At 32.9% G+C, this 25,364-nt stretch overlaps 1 protein-coding gene across 2 annotated transcripts; it reads left to right on the forward strand.

Moving 5' to 3' along the window:
• The first annotated feature begins 2,097 nt into the window (after positions 1 to 2,097).
• On the forward strand, positions 2,098 to 14,740 carry ADIPOR1_1 (Adiponectin receptor protein 1). 2 transcript variants are annotated; one of them, XM_051213517.1, is made up of 6 exons: positions 2,098 to 2,422; positions 2,463 to 3,033; positions 4,356 to 4,536; positions 7,382 to 7,569; positions 9,011 to 9,204; positions 12,901 to 14,740. In XM_051213517.1, the coding sequence occupies exons 1-6, from the start codon at positions 2,354 to 2,356 to the stop codon at positions 13,018 to 13,020; spliced, it is 1,323 nt and encodes a 440-aa protein (XP_051069505.1). In that variant the 5' UTR covers positions 2,098 to 2,353; the 3' UTR covers positions 13,021 to 14,740. The 2 variants fall into 2 exon arrangements, with proteins under 2 accessions (XP_051069505.1, XP_051069504.1); XM_051213516.1 differs by having other exon boundaries at positions 2,463 to 4,536; positions 7,382 to 14,740.
• The last annotated feature ends 10,624 nt before the right edge of the window (positions 14,741 to 25,364 follow it).

A 25,364-nucleotide genomic window follows, 5' to 3' on the forward strand; every position in this document is an offset into this window, starting at 1 on the left:
AGGTAGGTGTATAGACAGACTCTATCAGGTCGATTGCAATCACACTCAACGAAACTTAGCTGACACCGTCTTTAGACAGTAGTGAATATGTTTCGAAGGTTTCACAATAGCCAACAAAATCCAGAGGCTTAAAGGAGGATAAGTAGATCTGTATTGATATTGGTCCTAACCACACAATGGTCAAAGATGAGCAACAGACAACTGGGAAACTTGATATTCAATATTCAACGCGGAGAAAAACTTAACAATGGAGAAGGCGGGAAGAAGGAATTGAATTAATTCGAATTGATTGGATGGCATGGCTCGGCATTGCAGGCGCGATCACCATATGTGTTGTTATATACCTTTTATTCATACTAAATATATTGTTCTATCTCTAGCCGAGATGTGTTTCCTATCATATATTGGTAATTGTTATGACACGATGAGTCAGTATAGACAGTGATGTGACTTCCACGTAAGGTCTTATAGATTATGCAGTTACATCATTACAAGTGTACAATTTTAGGATTAGATCTATCATCAGAGCAGTATAAATATCATAGTAGACCATTATTCTCCAGATCTGCTCATAAGAAATATTCCACTTGCCGTTAGTAATAAAATATCCCATAAAGTTGGGAGTTGTAAAGTAGTTAGTTGCCGCTTGAAATACAAAAAGCGAAATCTGTCTACTGTGAAATGAATTAGGTCTTGCCAAATGGGTTCAAGTGGTTGGCTTTTAATCAATGGAGACTTTGGTGCACCTACGGTCATCGCACCACACATCCCTTGGACTATACCAAACAGTTAGAGAAATTCCCCACTGTGGTTAAGCAAAGAGGTTCGAACCCTTCTCATTATGAGGAGAGAAATGGGGAAAATATTTACGTTACAGGGAGCCGACGAAGCAAAATCTCAAAACCAGGAAGCTCGAAATAATTCTGCTTCGATCTTCTGAAAGTCTAAATATTTGTACGAGCAAAGACTTTTCAAGGAGTCTTTAAAGTATATTAAACGCCCATACTGATGCATAAACCAAAAGACTAGGAGAAAAGGAAATATTCTAGCATTACGAGGAGACAGAAGTACTTCATTATCAAAGCAGGACCATTATGGTAAAGTTAAGGTATTCTTAAATTACTTAGGCAACGTAAATAATGTTGAGACTTCTTGGTTGGGTGTCAACAGAGAGTACAAATGAGCCCAACGTCCTCTAACCGGGAAGCTGTGCTTAGTGGAGTGCCTCAGGGTGCAGTTTTTGGGAGTGTTGTTCCTCTTGTATGTAAATGACCTTCCCAGTCATCATCAGTTTTTGTTATATGCTGAGGATTTCAAGATATGGAGAGTGATAAAAAGTAGGAGTGATAGTTTAGAACTTCGAAATGATCTGGAGATATTATCTGACTGGTCTAAAATTTGGCCGTTGCCGATAAACACTTTCAAGTGCATCGTGATGAATATTGGTCACCAAGGTACATATACGTACACCGTGAGTAGCACTGGTCTACATGTTTTTCAGACACATAATGACTTGGGAGCCATCGTTAGTCAAGATTTAAGACTTCTCCATACTGCTGTGCGATAGTTGTAAAAGATTTTAGAACTCTATGGTCGATACGTAGGCTTTTAAGCTATGTTGGAGCTAAAACCCTTTTGACTTTGTATGCAATGTTCCTTCTTCCTAAACTCGAGTATCGCATTCAAACGGCTAGATCCTGGCTAAAAAGAGACAGCGAGCTGTTGCAGAAGGTTCAAAGAATCGTAACTAAGCTCATTTCTGGAATAGCGAAGTTCCTGTATGATGCTCAACTGTAAACTATTTTCTTTGTCACATAGAAGGACCAGAGGTGACTTGATCAAAAATTTTAAATGACATTATAATGAAATTGAATCTGAAATGCCCTGCAATAACAGAGAAATTATGAGGACACTCTGAAGATGTTCACAAACTCAGAACAAATTATTTGTCGGATGACTATCAAATTTCTCATCGAATTATCAACGAATGGAATCCATTAATTCAACACGAGACTGAAGCGCCATCTGACGAAGCTTTCAAATACAAGTTGGATCAACTGGCAGATCACCAACGATGGGACTAACACAAGCCACACAGACTACTTTCCTTTCCAAAATGAAGCTGAAACCTTCCATTTGATTTTTTTCCTAAGTTGTCGTAGGACTATATCAAGCTAAACTGGAAAATAAAGCAAAAAGAAATCCGAGACAAAGTCTAATAAGATTAACCTCACCGTTATTTGAATCATTTAAGATCTTGTAATGTTCATTTGTTATGTTGGATCATGTTATTTAGTCCGTTCATTGAACCAGAATCAGCTGATTGAGCGCGCTTTACGTGTGTTTCCATTCAATGATGGGGAGTTCTTTTAGACCAGCGGACTATTTGTCGCATAATATTCACCATGTTTATTCTCAACACGTAAATATCACTCGAAGTGTTTTCTAATTCTTTTATATAGGATAATATGCAGAACACGCTTGGTAAACATAGACGGATGCGTTCAGAGGGGTCTGCCTGTATCACCTCATCTTTCTGTGATCCTCTGATCTCAAATCAAACAGATGCAGATTGGATGCCACAGTCTGCTGTCAGGAGGCGAAAGTTGCCGAAGTTTTGCCTGCCCAGCGATTCTTCAAACCATGTGGCCACCAACGCATATACACCACAACCGTCTTGGGATCTAAATTCGTCTGTCACAGACTTGCAGTCACTAACTGTTCCCAAAACAAATCACTCTCCCTTGTGCGCACATCGTCGATCTGCTAGTTATGGTGGAGATTACTTTACGTTCGCAGCTCATGAGATTGGAGAGGCTGCTAGTAGGGCTGTAGAACAAGCAGAAGAGTTGGTTATTCACCTTTGGAAAAAAGGGTGGAGAGTAGTTCATCACCATAGCTTACCACACTGGTTAAAAGACAACGATTTTATCCTCCGGGGTCACCGTCCTCAACTCCCATCATTTCGTGAATGCTTCCGTTCTATCTTCCGACTTCATACGGAAACAGGAAATATTTGGACACATCTCATTGGTAAATCGTCAATGATTTGTGTGTTAATATTTGCATCCATCTTATTCCACTTTGACTCCAACTTACGAAACAAATCTTGTCGATACATACCTATTACGTTTGTATTGATTGTCTGTGCTGTTACTTTTCTTGGTCTTCCTCGTAACCTTGAACTGTGAGCACTATTGATAACTCGTAACACGCCTCACTGGATGTTTTTTTAGAGAAATATCATAATGGTGTCATTAAGACCTGTATGGATTTTGCATTAGGTAGAGGTCCCTGTAAGTCTTAATTTTTTGACTTCTAATTCATAAAAAGTCCACATATTTCAGATATATGCTGAGACCTCAACGTGTAGGTTCTCTGGCATAAATACAACTTGTTGGGCATCATTATTGCTTTGATGGCATTGTGTGGTGTTTGCGTTCTACATTCCTATGTTAATGGATGTAAAACATCTTGGGTTTTTTGTTACTGCTCTTATGTTTCAGTCTACAGGATAAGTCCGAAAGTGTAGTTTTTGACTGAGAGCCATTTACATTTCCGTAGTTAAAGTAATATATTTCTGTCACCGTGTAATAATTCGTGGAACTTCATTCCGTTTTTACTTTATCGTCTCGGTGATTGCATCGCGTTTCCGCCTCAAACTGTCACACTATTAGAAAACTCAAATTCAGAGGTCTTCTTTTCGTAAGATATATATCTTTTCTTTTAGGTAGATCAAAACTGGTTTTAACTATTCACTATATTAAGATGACTAAGTAGTGGCTTCACATAATCCAAGTGACCAAATATATATTCATTATTTTGAAGTCAACAAACAAAAAGCTCTAAAATACTTCCAAACAATAGCTAGATCCCAATTATGTTTAAAAACTTCAGACAATTTATACATATGTGAGAACATTTCATTTCATTGATGGCAGTCTTTCAATAAGCTAAGTGACAATATCACCTTTAGCATTACCTTATTATATTTTGAGTGTGGACTGTTTTGTGTTTGCTATTATTAAGTTTTAGGTTATTTTCCAGTATTTACGTCACTGTTTGATTAGTCTCTGATCTCAGTAATCACTAATTAAACAGATATATCATTCTTTCATTTGCTAATATTTAGGTCGTATTTAATAGTAATCAGTAAAGCCGACATTTTGTTCCATATATTTTAAAACTCAAAGTCTTAATGATAATACCTGTCGGAAATATGTAAATATTTGTGATATTCACGATATATCCATTCTGTGTGGTTTTTGCATCTGCATTTTTGTGCATTGGGTGGTTTTAACACATCAACTCAACTTCCTGACACGTGTCATCTAATTTTTCCGACTTTTTTGTAGGTTTCGTTTGTTTTCTGATCTTGAGTATCTCATTTCTAGTTCATCCGGGTTTAAATATACATTGGCAAGAGAAAATGGTTGTTCAGGTATTTTTTACAAGCGCCATCCTTGCACTTGGTTTTTCGTGGTTGTTTCACACAGTTTATTGCCATTCAGAACGTGTTGGTAAATTATTCAACAAGTGAGTATTCTATAATCATTTCCAGTATAGATCGTTGCTTTATTCCGGTAACTTGATATTTATTTGTTGAGATCTTAAGAAATTCAGCATATAGATTTATAAACCTTAAGAATAGTGCAAACTTATTATAACTGCAACAAGCCTTGGCCAAAGCTACATACATCTATCATAAATATTTCCCATGTCTTCTAGTAATGACACCCTTTTCATCTCTTAAAGAAAGTTTATTTTCATGCGATGGATTCCGAGAACGACTCGTCAAGGTTTTTTCAAAACATTTCAAACACTTAGTATTATTTCTTCTATATAACTTGCTTAAAATTGTAGAATTAATTTGACCTTATTATCGACTTAACGACTTTTTTTAAAAAAACGCGACGGGCGTTGCTTACTTCCAGTCTTCAACTCACTCAAATATTTCACTATTCATAGCTCCATATATCTGCTTCAATGTCACATTATTTAGTTTTATTAAGTCTACTACATGTATTCTTATTAATTATGAATTTAATTAATGGTAATTATGATAAAGATGAACATCTTTTACGCTTTGTGATTTTACATAAAAACACCTTCAGCAGTTAAAACAATATAGCATTTCGAACGTGTTTTAAAACAAGAGTTAATAATGTTCAATGTAATTTTCAAAGAGCCTTTATTTTCTCTGTACAGTCTTGAAATTTTAAAGTAGCTAAGGTCAATATTAAAATGTCAAATGTGTAAAACCAAGTAAGTGATAGGAAAAACCAAATATATAACTCAGGAATTTAGTTATAACTGTCAGTTTCTGCGGTTTATCTGTTAATGTTGTAAGTTGTATACATGTATTAAGTTATTCATTAATTTGTGTCAAGTACTGCCAGTTCAGTGTACTGAAATTTGACTGTTGACCAACTAAATGATATATAACAGCGTAATTTGGCTGCAGTTTAGTGGAGATTCCCTTTCGGACACCTAGTAAAAGACAGATAGATGGTGCAACCATGTGATCACCATTGGGTCATTCGCTGACAGACTTTTCTCGCAAAACTAGAAAATAGACAACTTAAAGACACTGTCTGTCAACTAACATCTAACTGTCCCTACATATATGATACTTTCTTAGCAATGGAAAATAAAAATATAAAGAATAGTTTGCTTATTGTAATTAATCACGTTCATCCATCTACTAAGTTCATGCTTAAGGGAAAACATAATAATAGCACATCATTTTTAGACGTCCGACTTAAGAGATTATACGGAAGATTAGTAAAAGGGATACATAGGAAATTCGCAATCGGACAAGATATTCATTGTTATAGTTCTGTACAAATCATGTATAAAAGAAACCTAGTAAAGACCCTGATTCATCGTACCAAAGTGGTTTGCTCTGATGACGCCTCTAAAGATAAATTGTGTATTATTCTTAACTTTCTTAGTACAAGTAGGTAAATTGAGTGAAAATGAGACCGGAGGTAACAGCCGTTCCAAAGATTTCCCTGTTCTTGAAGTTACAATTCCTAAGTGGTGCTACCAAGGAAACAGTAACGCATAGGTTGAGAAAAGCTACTCATAAAACGTTTACTGCAGCCAAACTGAACAATCGTCCAATAATGAGAACCATTACTAAAAATAGATTGCCTGAATTCTGTATATCCATGATTATTTATTAATTCAACTGCTTATGAGGAGCAAGTTATATAGGACGTACAATTCGATAAGTCCCTCCTCGTATAGCAGAATGCCATTCGTCTTGGTTTAGCAAAAAACAGGTAAGAGTAATTCAAAGTTCTTTTCTTGTTCACTTGGTGGACACAGGACATCACCGTATGATTTACGGGTTTGTCTTCTACATACTGCTGAAGCTGTCAGAATCTATGTTCACAAACCTAACCTTTGCATTCCAAAAGAAGTTTGTACAACCGCCCTCTCTACCTTAACCACAGATATGTAATCGCATTTTAGCTGAACCTCATTCTTTCAAAAGATATTCGAAAAGTTCACGAATTTAGTCACTTTTGTTTACTTTTACATCTCAATATCCGTCTCTTGATTCTTACACAGCTACTATAAAACTTAGTTTTTATCAAAAGATTTTTCTAATTATCTTGTTAAATATTATACAGTCTTGTAGCTGTTTAGTTGAATTTTTTAACGTTTACAGATAATTACTTTCACCATAATAATGCTCTTTCTTCCAATTACTCAATTAATAAATTGATATCATTTTATGATCGCTTTAAAGTTATATAATTATGTTACACGATTATTCGATTAGTATTTTGTTGTTGTTGTAAATCATATATATATATATATATATATATATATATATATATATATATATATATATATATATATATATATTAGTATAGAGCTATGGTGAAAAACCACTTGATACACTTGTCGATCAGTAGTTGGATCAGTTGTGGGATTACTGTTAGTGCATAATATAGTTTTAATCCGTAGTTTAACGCATTCCCTTACATCAACCCATATCAGTCTTTGTTCATAAGTCTTGTTACCAAGGTTAGACTTGATAATTTCAAATAAATTGAGCATCAGGTAAAATGTTATTCATTTTTTGAAGATCTTTTCTCAATTATAAATATTATCCATACTAGTATTTCTCCAAGTTACAACACAAAATCACTGAAGCACAGCTTCATTCATTTATGCTACCAAGTTTCAGTATTTATTTAGATACATTGTTTTAAATATCTCTCGATTCACTTAAATAAATTAATTCATGTGGTGTTACACCTTACATATCCTCTTTCTCTCTAGATTTAAACGTCTTTTTCTACAAATAGAATATTTAAGCGTATTATTATATGAAAAACGGTATAACTTTAATTGTTTTTTGCAGATTGGACTATGTTGGAATATCATTACTTGTTATCGGGTCATTTATCCCATGGATCCATTATTCTTTCTATTGTTATAATTCATTCAAACTTGTTTATATTTTGGCTGTGCTGATACTTGGTGGATTTTGCGCTTTTGTATGCACGCAAGATTATTTTCTTAGCCCAACGTATCGTGCAGCTAGAGCACGTAAGTTATGTATGCATACCGTATCCGCGATTTAATTGTATAATAGTTAAAATATCAAGTACTGATCGGTTTCAAGTCACTGGAGGAGACTGACAAGACATATGTGGCAGTATTTTGTCACTTTTCTCCGGTGACTTGAAACTGTTAATCGATTCTCGGTTAAATTGTGTGTTACATTTTACTCTGTCCCAATCAAAATCGAAGGTAAATATGCTATAACGTTATTAGTCAATTTTTGCAATAGAAACTGGAGAAGAGAACAGTTTAATTTAAAGAGATCACTTTCTTTCGTCTCAAACTGTTTCCAATTAATTGGTTTATGAGCTATCTCAGAGTAACAATATTCATCCTAGAAAGGCCTGACAAAATATGATTGGTGCCAGGAATATTTAATTGTTTAATAATCAGGGGAAAATAATGCTAGTGGACTGTAAATATTTGTGACTAAATTAAAAGGCATCTGAACTAAACAATCATCATAAGAAATTAGAGCAATTGATGGGAGACTTAAAGAAGTAGGCTAACTTTCGAATAAACTTCCAATTAAAAACTTGATCGTAGAGTCGATGTTGGCTTTATAGTCTTCAACGAGATCGACGAAGTCGCTTAACAGGGTCCAAGACTTAGAATTGAGTTTAATTAACCTATTTATGTCTATTCGTAAAGATTTTTCCTGATTAATAATTGACTGATGGTTTGGATTTGTAAATCGGATTATGTCCTATTCTATTGGTTTCAGTATTTGATTAGATCAGTTCATGATAAAGGAAGTTCTCTTAAGTTCACTAGAAACGACTTAATCAGATTTACTATTATTTCCAGGTAACTTTACTTCAATACATTGGTAAAGAGCACAAATATAGCTGCATCTTTGACAGATTACAAAAACATTCTATGAAGTCATATCTATGAAATTCTTTAGTTTATTCAATACTCGACTCTTACACACCATGTGCAATGATTTTGATATTTTAACAGCGAGTAATATGTCTACATACTTTAGTTAACTAAATATTGGTTGTCGACGATATCTAGGAAGTTCGAGATAGATACGTTTTAACATCTTACTGTTCATAGACAATTCCGGGATAAAGTGTTTATTTCTAGAGTATATACGTTTTGTTGTGTAGAATATTAGTTGCACGGATTGATCATTTACACATGGCCATACCAGATTATTTTATATTCAAATTTTACTGTTTAAACGTTCAAAAATATTTTAACAAACTCTGTGTACCTCTAAAATTCTATTTATTCACTTTAACCTTAAATCACTTCTGTTCGCACTCTTGTTTTTTGTCAGTGAGGCTGCGTAACTATGATAATCGGCACTTTGTAATTATACATCACGGAAAATTAGGTTATGATTACCATGCGTTTATTTTGTTCAATATTGATACTTTGTTTGTTTGGTTGACTTACTGATCGTTGTAAATTTCAGTTTTGTTTATTGCTCTTGGTCTGTCGGGAGTGGTTCCTTGTGTACATTATATTCTAATTGAAGATCTTCAGGAGGGTGTTCATTATTCTGCACTTGGATGGCTTATTCTAATGGCTGTACTATATATATCGGGAGCTACCATTTATGCACTACGTATACCTGAGCGTCTTTATCCTGGTAAATTTGATATTTGGGTAAGTTATTTCATTCTGGTTTGTCGATTACATTCTTGTTCAAAGTAAACTATTTAAAAAAATATTATTAACTCAATTCATCCATAAATAAAAATCTTTACACTTGGCTTTTAATCGACATTGTACGTTTATAGTCCATTCATATTATTCACATTTAGCCTTCCACTGGTTTAATTATTAAGTATTTAGGTTACTTTTAATTGTCTATTTCATCTGAGTTTTTAGAAAACGTTAATATTAGGGAACTAAAGGTCCGGATTAAGACATGTTTTCGTACCAATAAGAAGCTAGTGGAAAGAAAATATAAGGGATTCATTCTATGTATTATAAGTTTCCGATTAGTGCAAATAACTCCAACGTATTCTGTTCCACGCAGTTAGATTTAGATTACGTTGTTGGTGTTTCCTCAATAACTGCGATCGGTGATTGGAAATTTTAGTTAAGATGACTCAAAATCGTTTAAAATTGAGCAGATACATTCGTTATTTATCCTCCTCTCGATTGTGAATCCTAATATCCCTCCTCATATGCGTCTCTAATCTGTTTTTCCGGATCATGTTCCTAATGTTTGATCTTCCTGATTATCATTGCTACTATATTATATTGATCTCTTTTGCTATTCATCATCTTAATTTCATCGCATGTTGATGTGTGATATGATAACTTGGGCGGTCTCATATCTGTTAGACTCTGGGTCGATGATGATTGACTGATTATTGATTTGGAGTTCTGTAGCTAGATCCTAACTCACAGTTTACATAAACTTCGTCACAGCACTTTTTAAAGTTGTGTATTGATTTCTTGATAATTTAATGATACAAGTTCAAAAGTACATTAAAACATTTTATGAAGCACAACCGATAGACCTATTGTTCTTGTAAGTAATATGTTGATTTAAAATAACATTCCATAGAATCTAACATATTAACATCGTTTTGAGTCAATTGCGAATGTTTATATCAAATAAATTCATTTCACCACTCACCATTTTCAAATTTTGGTAAGCGAATAACAGCAGTTGTGGTGGTACAATATAAGTACATATGGAGAGGCAGCTTAATGGTTACGGAGCTTGGCTTGTAGCCATTATGTCCCGAATTCGAACATTAGTCGATCTAATTCTGTTTGAACAATTGAGTAGTATCATTAACCCTCAAATCTAGAGTGTGGGTCATAACTGAGTACCCGGTGAAATTAATTGTGAGTTCATTAGATATCTAAGTTCTTTTAATGTTGTTACAAACTAAAATAAGTTTTAATTATTTGGAAAAGGAAAAAAGACAAATGCAGCAAACTTAAAAAAAAGATATGGAGGGATTGAAAACTGACTCATTATTATGTAAATATTGTGTTCTACGTTCAGAGCCATTTGTTGTACGTTTTTGTTCCTATGTAAAATGTAAACTAGGCCTGGTTTCAAATCATACCAAATTTTTTGCATCTTTTAAATATGTTGTTAGTTCCTAGCCACACCTATTTACAGGCTGTAACACTATGTCTATGCGAAGTAACATTTTATGCAAAAGCAGCAAACTGTGAACTATTTCCCTTGTAGTTATCGAATTGTTTTATTTATCACTAAATCAACATTGTTTCATTGTTTTTGGCAATATTTAGGTTAGAGATTTATAAATGTCTGTTAAACCTGGAGGTAGATTTCTACTATGAACTGGTAATTTAATCGTAATTGAAGTTTGACATAAGCGTTATTGAAATTCGACTCAATAGTTTGAAGTTATCTTGCTTACCATGATAAAAGTGAATGCCTAAGGTTGAGTGCCGTGCATAGTTGTGAATGTGTACTACTTTAAAGGTGGTCCCAAAGTAGAACAAAACATTTCCCTGGTTTTCACTAGCTTTTGATGGGTGATGTTAGCTTAAAGTGGAAACTATGTCGGAGTCCTTAGTATTGGTTACTAATTGTAACTTTAAGTATTAGTTAATAATATCGATAAGACTATGGCATATATAGTGAAATCTTAGTTGTTTCATTTTTAGGTACGCACCGTGGCAGCCCGAATATACTTTTTTGACAGTTTAAATATTTGCAATGAGACGATAGTAGTTGTTTTCTTTTGTGGTATTGTGAGATGTTTTAGCTAAAAGCTTTTTGCACTTAACTGTTAAGTTATCGACATCAACAGTTTGGTGGATAATTTTAGTAAATTTATTTAAATAGAGTAGTTCGAATGTTTAATAATTGTGTTAGGATTTACATTAAACTTGGATAGTTGAAGCACATCTTACATGCTCTATATTAACACCTCTATTATGGTAAACTTCGCTGTCCAGTGTGATGTGACTGAATGTAAAAAGTGTAAGCTAACCTAAATATGGAGTAGCACATTTGTCTGTTGAAACCACTGATTATTCGTTTGACCTGTACAAAAAGATGCAGTATCACGGTTTACTGTACACTGTATTTAGTTTCCAAAACGTAATATTAGTAATTCCTCTGAAGTCACTACTTCAAATAACATCGTCGAATATATAATATTATGTGTTTGATTCCAGTTACTCTAAATTAACCCTTGTAATGTAAAAGAGCATATAAAGTTTTATTTTACTTCATTGTTAATTATCTTCATATTCAAACACGTCACTTCAATTTCATTAGAGCAAATGATAAATAAAGCAAAGCACTTTAATGTTTTGATCAGATTTTGTGTGGATTATTATAGAGCTATTGAGTTATTCAGCCACATTCCTTCGGAATAGATCTATAGTTTCTAGACGGATTATGAAGTCGAATATGCAGCTCGTAAATAATGTATGCAAGTTATATCTATAGTAATTATTTCAAGATAGTACGTTTCTTAATCTGGTCGGTGGCCTATTAGAATATGAATAGGGAAATATGGACAGGACTATTTTAAACTTAGTTGGTAGATTTTCTCAATAAATCGTTTATTGTAAAGGAATCTGTAATATCAAACTTTGAAAGTATCTTATCCTAGCCAAAAACTGTCAAGTTCATTACTGATTTTCTATTTTGGAAAATACTTTTATCGTTTTGTATATTTCACCCGGTTGTAGCTAATACCTTTTTGTGGTGGTTGGGATTGGTTCTGATGATCCAATATATCGATTGGAATATATGTTCCTTAAGGTTTTAACACGTCAGGGGTGTTGTTTAGAAGGTTGTAAGAACAAAAGCACTGAACCAGTGATCAGAGGGCAAAATCGCACTGTCGACTGTACAGAGAGTGATGGGAGTATGATTTTTTCTTCAGACAACCTATATCTGCAAAGATTCTGGCTTCTACAACAGTGGCGGGAGGTTAGAAAGATTCGTTCCAAATATAACATCCCAAATTACCCCGAAGACAACTGTTGTCTGTTTTAAGGCCTTCAAAGTATGGGGTTGACACACCAAAAACTACTTACGAAACGGCTATGCGTGACTGTCCTCAATCAATTGTCCCTTGGACAATGGGGATCACTCCTTACGTCTTAAATGCCATCGCTAATCCAGTTTCCTGTTTAGATCTCCGAAAAAGAAGAGTCTTATGGTGTAAGTAACCGGGAGTGATAAGTGTCCTCATATCTTTAACAGCGAATTTGATGACTGACTCTCATGTATACCCTTTTTCAACTTTTCTTAATTATATTTTAGTATTATTCATACTGTTGTTATCATCATAGTATCATCTTTTAAAAAGTTTTATTCTTCAATGTTTCCCTTTATATTTTCAGTTCCAAAGTCATCAAATATTTCATGTATTTGTTGTATTGGCTGCCTTAGTACACTTGAATGGTATTATGGAAATTGCTCAGCATCGATTAAGCAAAGGCGGTTGCGATAATCAACTGTAAATGTGTTAAAATATCCTCTCTCTTTATCCATTTCATTTTTATGAATATTCTTACTTTTCCAGGACATTATCTACCATATTACTACTGTGTTTGTTCATGTAGGATATAATATAATCAGGACTGTGTACAGAAATGTAGATTTGTAATTGTTTTTGCCTCGAATATACTAATCAAATATTCAATGGTTTCTTTAGACTTTCTTATATTTTATCGTGAATTATTTCATTCCAATGGCATTTTCAGAATATATCAAATAATTTATTTCTTATCTCTTTCTCTCCATTTTTGACACACACACATACAATACCTATGCCTATTTATTCTAACGTAACCAATAAGTATGTTTTGTTACTTATTTATGCATATGACTACGTGTTTGTATACAGTTGTGCACGTATGTAAAAAGCGTTGTTTTCTGTGTTATTGTTTGCGGTTGTTTCTCGTTTCAGCAAGGAACAGGTCATTGTTATTATTATTATTTTAGAAGGTATTAGTTTAGTATTTTGCCTTTTATTTTCAATAAAGAATAAACTGTTTTGTTTTTCTTTTCATGAGTCCACCTTAATGAATAAACGACCGTGAAATTATTACTACTAAGGGAAATACGAACAACGGATATATATATATATATATATATATATATATATATATATATGCTCAATAGTTTTATTCACCAAATATTCCTTATATTGGATTGAAACTTTTCTGTCTTTTAAAAGGGATAAATAATTCTTTCATTAGTGTTTTATGATCAATTCACACTGGTCTCATTTTTACATACATCAACCTGAATCTTAGAATAATGAGAAGACGCAGATTGTTCTATTTTTGTGCACGAAATTTTGGTCTAATCTAAAAAAACAGTCCTCAGGTTGTCTTGTGGTAGGATTAAAGCATAGCACAGAATGTTTATTTCATGAAATCAACATTTGCCTACATCATCTGTACAAGTATGCACTAATTCTGGCGGTCAGTATGAGTTTATGACAGAAAACTGTCGAACAATTTTATTATTTGTGTTCACCACCCAGACATTCAATTGGTCAATGCTATTATATATATATTGTGTGTGTGTGTGCAGATGTACAATCTCACTACTGTCAATAACAGTTATAATAATAGTTGACCGATATTCAAACAATTGTTTATTTCCAAATGTCCTTGACATGATTATTACCGGTTTCTCAAAATACACTGAAAACACTACTAGTATTATTATTACTATTACTATTATCATTATCTATTTTAAAGTACGTATTTTTCGGTAATTACGCCTGTTACACTTTCTCATATCAACTTCTGTTTTCGTGTTCATGTTTCACTTTGGAAGTATCGCTTTTTTAAAAAGAATGCTGCTCACAAACTTATTTTTCAGTGCCCGTATCTTATAAAAAATTAGAAATAAAGTAAGCAAATGGATTAGAATTACACAACTTTTTGTTTTGTATGATGAATAGCTCAGGATTGATGTTAACTGTGTTTCATCAGTTAATATCGTAACAGAAGATGGTTTTTATTAGGAAAAGTTGCAAAGTTTTTGAGAATAACTGCTAGTTCCGCTGTACTGTTTAGCTGCATCTTCAAATGGTTTGTTCACAGTTAGATTTTTCCAACTGAACTAATCTACATTTGATAATAAGAGTTCTATAACTTACACATTTATCTTATTAAACAATTAAGCATATATAATCCTTCTTAAGATACGGATACATGTCATATGATTGGAAAAAAGATCAATCTTTTTATGTCATTCGCATTGAAATTAACTAAGCTCTTACTCTTCATATCAGGTATCAGTTTCAAATTGTACAAATCTAGTGGCTCATTTATTTCGATATTCTTGAGTATTTGAATTATGCAACTAGTCTTTTTATAATGTTCCTAAGAATATTGATAGTGAGGAAGACAGCTAAGTAAATCCAATGGCTGTTCATTCCAAATTAGTACTGGACATTTCAATAGTACGTTATCAATTCAATTTATTAAGCTTTTTGTTGAAGCGTTCTGTCTAATTTTTCTGATAGTTTATTAACAAATGTGCAGTCTAAACGGTTAAACTACGTTGAAACTCAGTGATACTTAGAACGAATAAGTAATTGATTCAAAACCTCTTCATAACCTGATCGGTTATATGTTAATAAATGCTTTTAATTATGATTGTAGCTGATTTGCGCTCTCTGCGTTGGTTGTATTAATTGATTTAGACAACAGCACCTGCTTTAAAGAGGAGTAAGATTTTTAACTAATCTTGATCAGATCGGTTTGTCCTAATGAACTTGTTTGTATGATAAGTAAACTGAAAAACGGAGATATTGTTCAAAACAAGGTAAAAGACAAAGATGATAGTGATTTATTCGACACCTAGAACTGATTAAAAAGTCTTATATGAATACAATGATACATAATTTACTTAAACCGGTTGGTAGTGGGATTATGGACAAATTAAACTGAAAAGTACTTGTTATTAATTAATCAATAATTTAATTGATGAGTACAATTTACTATATCATAATATTAAACCAGTACAATCAACAAATATAACGAATTTACTGAGTTATTTAATCATTCCTTCCTAACACCTATTCAGTAAAATCCATGTGAATAGGTCTTTTAGTGATAAGTCGTTGGATTTTATAGCACCACTATTTGGGAAAAAAGGTTCTGGGTCATGTCAATTGAGTTTTCAACTGCTTTAGACATTATATTGCAAGGTTGAGTAAATTAGTTGAGAACTGTCCTGGATCTTGTTACTAATCAACAGAGACTGGTCACTCGGTAAGTTCAACAGTTAAATCAAAGGAACTGTAAAACTAGGATGTGAGTTATTTACATTAGAAACATAGTAGATCAACTGACTAGACTCTTTTGGTGTTTACACCATTTTCAAAATGACAGAACAAGAAAACAATGCATCTTATAAACATGTTAGCTAGTTAGATGTATTTGGACGGGAACTCTGGACCTAGGTTTCTTGCTAGTTAGCACTCATCAGCAAGGTGTACCTAAAATCTCGAGGGAACCTTTGCTCCTTGATGTTGGTCACTGATCAATGATACATTGGTACAAATATGCTAGTCATTTCGGTAGCCAGTCAATCCCAACTAGCTCATTTGAGAAACAGGAAATTCACTTTTAAATAGCAATGTGTAAACAGAATAAATGACTTCAGTTAGATTGTATCGGAAGAATATATTCAACACCATTATTCTTCTCAATTGCTAAAAGGAAATTTTAGCTGAATTGTATGAAAGTATTGTAGATGTCGGACTATGATTGATGTAATGCTGTTGTTTGTCTCGTTTGGCCTGCAGTCCACATCCACTAGGGTTGAATGGGAATGATGTGACTGCCTAACATAAATAGTTCTACATCAAAGTCATGGCATCCAATGAACTCAGCCTGACCCAACTTAACCTGATATCAAAGCCTTCCTACTTCAAAACATTTCAAGAACCGTTAAAGTTTTATTGGAAAGAATGTTATATACTCAACAGATCAAATTAAAGAAAGGTACTGTACATGAGGCGGCCATTATAATGCATGTGTTCATTGTATAACACAGGACATCTTTGATCTTGACGAAATCCAGTGATCAGTCTTTAGAATTTGTTATATATTCAGCCTGACTGATAATTTGGGTAGGGTTCAGTATTATTTCTCTGACCCTACAATATGATAGTGTTTTTTATCAAATTTACTGTGATGAGTGATAAACTTTACATTGTCAATACAAATTTAAATGATGAGTATACTCTGATTCACAAAATTAGTGTATTGGTTAGTGTATTTTATAAGAATATAAGACATCGTAAGGTCAATCGATACCTTTTTAAAAAGATACAGCTTTTTACCATTACTAATGAAAAATTGAACCCATTCAGATAATGAGAATTTTATTTCTAAAATATAAAAAAATTATTCTCATGATTAATTGTAATACCAGTAATTGAGTTAAGTATCATATGAGTTTAATTCTTCTAACATTTGCGTGATAAATTATAATTTGAGTTGTTCAAGTAATTCTTTTTTTAAGAATTGATAAGAATATACACTGTAGTAACAGGATGATACAGTGTTGCTTGTTAAGAGTAACAGTGAAACAATTTGAAGATAGTTTGATACATGAATTAATAACATGATGTACTAAAACTTTGTTGGGATAAATGAAATTACACTGCATTTGTAAAATGTGAAAATGATACATTCAGTAAACCATTTGCACATCTTCCTTGGATTGTCATTTACAAGTTCCGTTACTCATTCCTCTCTGTTACTACTAAAACTGTTTTGCTTTTTCTGTCTTTTCTCTTCATTTTCCTTTTCTGTCAGTAAGAATACTACTTCCAATTCTTAATGCATACTGCTTATATCTGTCCATATAAGTGGCACGCACTATAGTATGCGTTGGATGGCATTTGCTGAGGAATCCAGTTGCTACAACGAAACACATTAAGGATTCTTTATTAGTTAATATAAGTTAGTAAAAAAGACTATGTTAAAGCTGATTGAGTGTTCATCGAAAAATTAATTCAAAGAAAATCAGTGATTATAAAATTAACAATACAATTTTACTTGTTTGCCTATATTCATGTTTTTTCGATGTAAGTGCATAACTTCACTACACTCAGTTTAGTTGAACTTAACAAGAACAACTCTCCGTCTTTTCATATCGTTTTGAGAAACTAATACGTGAGCTTGAAAAACGTTATCATGTATAAGCAGAGATGGATGGTGGCTAGCAGTGGGGTCCGGAACGCACGTTTCGTCCTTTTAGGGATTCGTCAGATGGGTGTACCACCTGCATTCCAGAAATGACGCTCACTCCGGGACTCAAATCGAGTACTATTCACTTCAAACGTCATTTCGTTATCCACTTAGCTAGGTAGGAAGATTCAAACGAACAATGCAAAATTAATTTAAACATCACCCCATTTCACAAGCAAGTGGCTATCAGGACTCAGTAGCTAAGTGGATAACGCGATGGCGTTTGAGGCGAATGGTATTGGTTTTGAGTTACGGAGTGAACGTCAATTCTGAGATGCAGTTTCATCCATCTGACGGGTCCCAAATAGGACGAAACGTGCGTTCTGGATTCTACTGCTAGCCACCATCAGTCGTTACTTATAATGCTTGTGACTTAATACAATATCGAGGTAATCCGCACAGTATGAACATATGCCAATACGAGACTGATCAGCTGCAGTCCTAAACACTAATGGGGAGATTTAAACAAAAAATACAGAATGAAGTTATCACATATATTTTTATAATTGTTGAATATTGAATTTATGTGTAACAAAGACGTTTCAACGAACAAAATTCTCCTTTAGAAGATGGTGTGAATTTAACCTGTTCACTATTACGTAACTTCAAACTGATTGTTTTTCAGTACCTTTGTTAATGGTCCATTAATTATATCTAAAAATAACAAACAAACAGTTCCAGTAAATGATATTACGGAAAAGAAAATTTTCTTCATTGAAACTTCTTCATTCTATCCAACAACTCAGCGGGTCTCTCTCATCATCAACATTATGAACATATGAGAATAAATTTATCAGAATTTAAACAAGTTCAATATCATTTTGAGATGAAAATTCTTATAAAATGTAATAAAAAATGTTTGCAGTTCATCCTGATGTATTTGCTAAAATAGTTTCTTGTTTATTTGTTCTTGTAAAATAATTGATAAATTTTATGAAAAATATTTGAAATAATTTATTTTTGTTGTCCGATTGATTAACTTGTGATGAAGTCTATGATAATACTTACTCGCTTACTTACTTACTTACCTACTTACTTACTTACTACTTACCTACCTACTTACTTACTTAATTACTTACTTACTTACTTACTTATGCCTGTTACTCCCAATGGAGCATAGGCCGCCGACCAGAATTCTCCAACCCACTCCGTCCTGGGCCTTCTCTTCCAGTTCTATCCAATTGTTGTTCATTCTTCTCATGTCTGTTTCCATTTCTCGGTGTAATGTGTTCTTTCATCTTCCTCTCCTCCTTTGGCTTTAAGGATTCCATGGGAGGGCTTGCCTTGTGACGCAGATGGGTGCTTTCTTCAATGTGTGTCCTATCCACTCCCAGCGTTTCTTCCTGATTTCTTCTTCCACTGGGATCTGGTTTGTTCTCTCTCATATTAGGTTGTTGCTGATAGTATTTGGCCAACGGATTGGAAGCATTTTGCGTAGACAGCCGTTAATAAACACTTGTATCTTCTGGATGATGGCTTTCTTCAGGCTTCCGCCCCATACATTAGAATTGTTTTGACATTTGTATTGAAAATTCTGACCTTGGTGCTGGTTGACAGTTGTTTTGAGTTCCAGATGAAATCTATAGTGATAATAATCTATTAATAAATTTGCATTTTATAAAAGTGCAGTAAATTATTAGGAAATTGATCTCTTTTCAAACCAAGTAAAAAAACAGATGTTGATAATCAACACATCGAGATGGAAAATTTATTCTTCCCTGTCATATTCAAGGAATTGATTTGGATGATTTTGTGGAAATTTAATATAATTCAATGATATTTTTCTTTAGGATTATGACATAAAATATAGTCCTATCAATAGACATAGACTACTGAACAGGTATTTGATCTCATTTAAAAAATTTTCATCAATGTACACTAGTACTCTTACATAAGATTGAATAAAATACTTGTAACAATTCTCCAGATTTTATAAACGTTTGCATTAATTAAGAAGGATTCCACTGCTAGTCACTATCCATCTTTGCTTATAATGCTTGTAAATTAAGGCAATATTGAGGCATACGCACAGTATGCACATATGCCAATAAGAGACTGATCAATTTCAGTCCTAAGATATCAGTGGGAAGATTCAAGTAAAACAATATCAAGTGAATTAAACTTCACCCCATTGCACAAGCAAGCGGCTATCAGGACTCAGTAGCTAAGTGGATAACGCGATGGCGTTTGAAGCGAACGGTACTGAGTTCGAGTCCCGGAGTGAACATCAACTCTGAGATTCTGGTACATCCATCTGACGGGTCCCAAACAGGACGAAACGCGCGTCCTGGATTCCACTGCTAGCCACTATCCATCTTTGCTTAAGAAGGAATTGGTTACAACTGATTGGAACTTAATTATCTTATTCTATTTTTAGATAAAGTTTTGATAGTTTGAGTTAATGAAATCTTCTCATGAGTAGAGATTATGATTTTCATACTATTATGTTTATTTCATAGTTGCATATTATCTATCTATTAGAACCTACAATCTTAGGTGTAGAATACTTTCTATTTGATGAACCTTTAAGTTTAAAATATTTCCTAAATAATTAACCAAAGTTCTTGAATATTTATTGCTAATTACAGAGAATAAAGAACTATTATTTCAATTACTATACTTAGTTAGCAATAACTCTTAGCATTTAGAAAACGTTTCTATGAGTATTTGTTTGCCACTAAAAAGCACTTACACAATTAAACTCTATTCATTACGAGATCTTAATAATCGGTGATCAAAATAGTTTATTACCGAATAATATTTATGCAAATTCAAGGGTTTCATTTTATATGGAACCGTCATTATACATGATTATCATATGGTGTAAATAATGACAAACTAAAGTTATGTAATTTTTAAAAAAAATATATTCATAATAAAAAAATGTATGAAACTTATGACCTAGAATTTTAGTATTCTTTTAATATTCAAATGAAAATTATTAAAAGGTAAAAACCGCTGTGTAGTACTATACTATCAACAATTGACGTAAACACAATACTAGTATTATTTTGTATACCTTTGAACATTTGGAGGAAACCTTTCAGAATGTACAGTTTACTTGGTTGTTTATTAACTGAATGGTGATAATAAACATCCATGAAAAGATGTGACTCTAATAGTCTGACTTTTCAGGTGCAGACATCCTACTGAAAGATTTATTTCGAACATTGTCCTGCTAATGAATACGATATTAAAATGCACAGTCTTCTGACCACTCTATTCATCTTTGTATATGTGCGTAACACATCTATGAGGATAGAGGATAAGTGTGGATTACTAGTGTTCGATTATAGGTGTCTTCCAAGTGTCACTCGTGTATTCCTTGACTACAGAGTGAGCAATATTCAGTTGAAATACAGAGTACTAATTGGATATGTCATGTAGGTTGATGGGGAAGTGAATGTTGATCCAGTGAGGTGGTCAGGATATGTGTCACCTCTAATCACCTCTACACACACACACACACCTGGATGGGAAATGTTGTTAGATATGGAAGTGGATTTGAAGAGAGCTATGGTTGACCAAATCAAAAAATGATACGAGTCCGTGAAATCATTGGAATTTGAAGTGAGTTGTTTTGATAAGTGCAGATCAAGTAGTTGACGTGGTCTCGATTGTCGTAACTGGTGGTTACAGATGTCATCTGATTTGGTTGAGAATCACTCATATTGGTGCAGGTTCATGTGCTCTATGTTTTGCCTTAGAATGTGATTGATGAGTTTGTATTATCGCTTATTTTTCTTTTGTTATGCCTGAGTTTTTCTCCTACTTGTGATACTGTTGCTAGTTATACTGTTGTGGGAATTGTTCTGAATAAATTTTATGTGGTTGTGCTAATGTGATGTTGTAACTTGAGTTTGTGCACTCATGTATCAGTTTCTTTTTTACACATGACTGGTTGATCTAAACTTTCTAGCTTGTTTTTAGCTGGAGAGCTAAGAATACTGTTTAATCATCGTATTCTGCAAGTCATGCCTTTCTTGCTTAGCTTAAATTAAGGGAGATTTTAGTAAATTTTGAATACAGATTTAGTTATATTGAGCGTATTTGTCTCTTCCTACTTGAGACTCGTCAGATGGATGCATTTGCATCCTAGTGTTGTGATTCACACTAAGCCTCCAACCCTGTATAATCGCTTCAAAGTCCAACATGTTATTCACTAAGATGTTTGGTCCAAATACCCACTAACTTATTCAACAAGTATGAAGATATTAATAAGGATTCATATTTCTCAATTGTTTACGTTCTGAACTAAAATCAATCGTTCTATGTTAATGTTTACAAATTGTAAGTGGATTGCCTCGACATAGTCCTTGGTCATAAGTTTTGATGCACTTAGTATGCTCAAATAACAACAAGGATTGATACTTATATATCCATTCCACTCTCCATTCAATACATTTACTGATTTACTTTCTCTTCACTTTAAACTATAAACTTTCTACGGTTTTCTTCAGTTAGACTATCTAAACTTTGTGAATAAAAGACTATATTCATTAGTAATAACGATAATTTGTTATCATGTTTTTACCCTAAACGCTTTGATGATAGAATATCTTATTAATCGAAAGATTTAGTCTAATGACACATTCTTTTTAACTAATAAAATTTACAAGGTACATCACTATTTTGTTGTATACATTAGTTGGCTGACTGTCCATGTAAAATTTAAAATAATCTGATAAATGTGGATACTACTCGTACATTTCATGTTGTTGTTGTTCACGTGAAAAGAGAATCATGGCATTTAACCAGTGTTTTCTTAGTAAAAGTTTTCTCTTAAAATTATGGCCATATTCTCTAGAAGTGTATCGAATAATTTATTATTACTATAATAATTTATGTGAATATTTTATTTTTATTAATGTAAGTTCACACGTATTAGTATAGTACAGAAAGATAAATTATATTTACCGTCGACACCATTAATTTTCCTTTCTTTTTTCTAAGATAATACTTACTGAAGGAATTATTAGCGATCTTACATGCATATGTCTTCGATAGTTTATAAATAAATGATTCTATGTGTGTCATAATTAATAAAAATAACTCCCAACACTGATTTGAATACTTTGATAACTTAATCGCATTTCATTTCTTCACGCTGGTTAATCTAAAAAACAATCTTCCTAGTAAGATTTATTTGTAGAAACTAAAAGAGATTGATTTAAGTAAATAAAACGTGTGCAGACTCACTTTCAGAGACTTTTAAAAGTTGTATAAATCCTTTATCGCAGTAAAAATGAAGAATATATTCCATGAATGATTTCCGTGAAAACAAGTGGAAATTCAAATTTACAAAATTGAGATAACTGAATAGTCATTAACTTGTAATTTTTCTGTGATTTGTATCTTTGACATAAATTATAAAGAAATTAGTTCCTCAAGTTTTTTATAGAAGCATTTCATATTGTTCTGTTGACATAAAATGCAATGAAATAGCTGTTACTAGTAATCACACTATCACTGGTTATTTTCTTACTCAGATTTCTAACCTCCTAGTTGATCATTACTCCATGTTTAGATTGATACATTTGGTGTGCAGTAATAAATAAAGTAATTTGTGTTGTCTACTAGTTTCAAAATAGTATGAAGTAATCAACCAATCTTGTTAGATAGTTGGATCAGTTAAATAAAATCCATAGACCCAGATTTTATGTTGATTCCAAACTTATCTATAAAGTGTATCTGAAATCTTGGAAGAACTGATACTTATTTTCGGACATTAATTTATATCATGTAGTTTCAGTCAGTCAATCAGCTACAACGTAGGACCAGGCACATATATACATCGGTTCAAGTTGCCATACATCATTAGCACAGCAAGATGAACACCGGATTCATAGAAGTAGTTAATTCAATGGTGGTAATATATAAAAGAAAGGTTGCATTTAAGGATATAGTAAAGGAAGAAAGAACTAGCACGTAGAAAGATATGAAGCGATTTTAATCTCATAGTTTAGGGGAAGACAGAGAATGTATACACCGACGCCATTGTAATCGATTCTGAGCCATATCATTTAGTTTACCTTCTACTATCTAATATTCAGAAGTAGTATACATGATATTGAATCTGTAACACTCCTGAATGAATAACAATAGAAATATAGTGAAATTCGATTGGTACTAAAGCCTGAGCAAATACAACATTGATTATCACTCTGACAATCTGTATAAGATCAACAAACTATCTACTGATTTTCATTTTATTTCTTTAAAAGTTTTCCGTTTACTATGAGAATGCATTTTAGTTCACTGAATTCTATTTAGGATAATAAAAATAATACTAAACCGCATATGTAATGCAATTTTGTCACTATTGATTATTTTCCTAGTTTAAAGTTAACGGTAAACACAAGGAAGTTGATACAGTGAGCTAATCAAAAGTCACCAGATGAGAAGACCATGTTGTGTCAATCAAAAATAGTCTATTTGACTAGTGCATACTGTTACGCAAGAAATTATTTCGTTTTCCATTTTCGTTCACTACAGTACTTTCAACTTGTACGTTACTCATCGCCAACTGAATTTGCTAATGAGAATTCACTCAAAAGTATAAAGCAACATGCAACATACTTATGAAGTTGTCTGTCGTAGACATCAGTAAGACCTTCAGAGCTTGGAAATAGTATCTGGGACTTTCAAATCTTGCATTCAACACAATACCATAGAGCTACTGAGTGAACATCTAATGGAATATATTTCCAGCTTTAATCTTAATCTATGGCATAGATTGAGCCTTGTTTAATATTATAGTTGAGTTACTTAGTTGAAAACACACAGGTTACAACTTAACTCAATTATTTTCAAATTTGATCACTAATGAGCATACAGGTTGTATTTACCAATGTAGATCTCTGATGATGTCATACAGTTTAGAATCAATTTGCATTATGAATTCGAGTTAGCTGATGAAACCTGAACGTCCTATGTTTAATAACTTGTAGCACCATGGATGTTCACTACTTCATGATCATCAGCTGTGTTCTTCACTTGATTTCCGTTCTTAAAGAAATTTACTTTCGGATAATTATCTGTCAGAAGGAGTGGACTAATTCAATTTACGAAATATAAAATCCTTATTTTTTACGTCATGAGAGGTAAATGAAATTAATCTTGTTTTATTTATCGTAATTTATCTAATACAGATATAATCTAATTACGTAAATGGAGCATTCTTTAAATTAATCAAACAGACTTTTAAGAATAGCTTGACATAATAAAATTTTGAGTGATATGATTTATTTTTAACGGCAATACTAGTCAGCATAAGCAAGCAGTACATAGTAGTGAGTCGTTAACAGTTTCTCTCAAGAGTACAAATCCATAAATATGCATAAACGATAATTAGAGGCATTAAAAGTACAGTGCCACTAGTTTGACTGTTATATAAAGAATATTCTCAAAATTCGCCATTTCTCGAAAATACTACATGCGAACGTCCTAATGTTAGGAAAGTAGAACAATTTATCTCAACGTAATAACAACTATTATTATAATTAAATTCACTTGGTATTGTTTACTTGAATCTTCCCATTGATGTTTAGGACTACAATTGATCAGTCACTTATTGGCAT

This window comes from Schistosoma haematobium, chromosome 3 (assembly GCF_000699445.3).
Source record: "Schistosoma haematobium chromosome 3, whole genome shotgun sequence".
Taxonomy (NCBI): domain Eukaryota; kingdom Metazoa; phylum Platyhelminthes; class Trematoda; order Strigeidida; family Schistosomatidae; genus Schistosoma; species Schistosoma haematobium.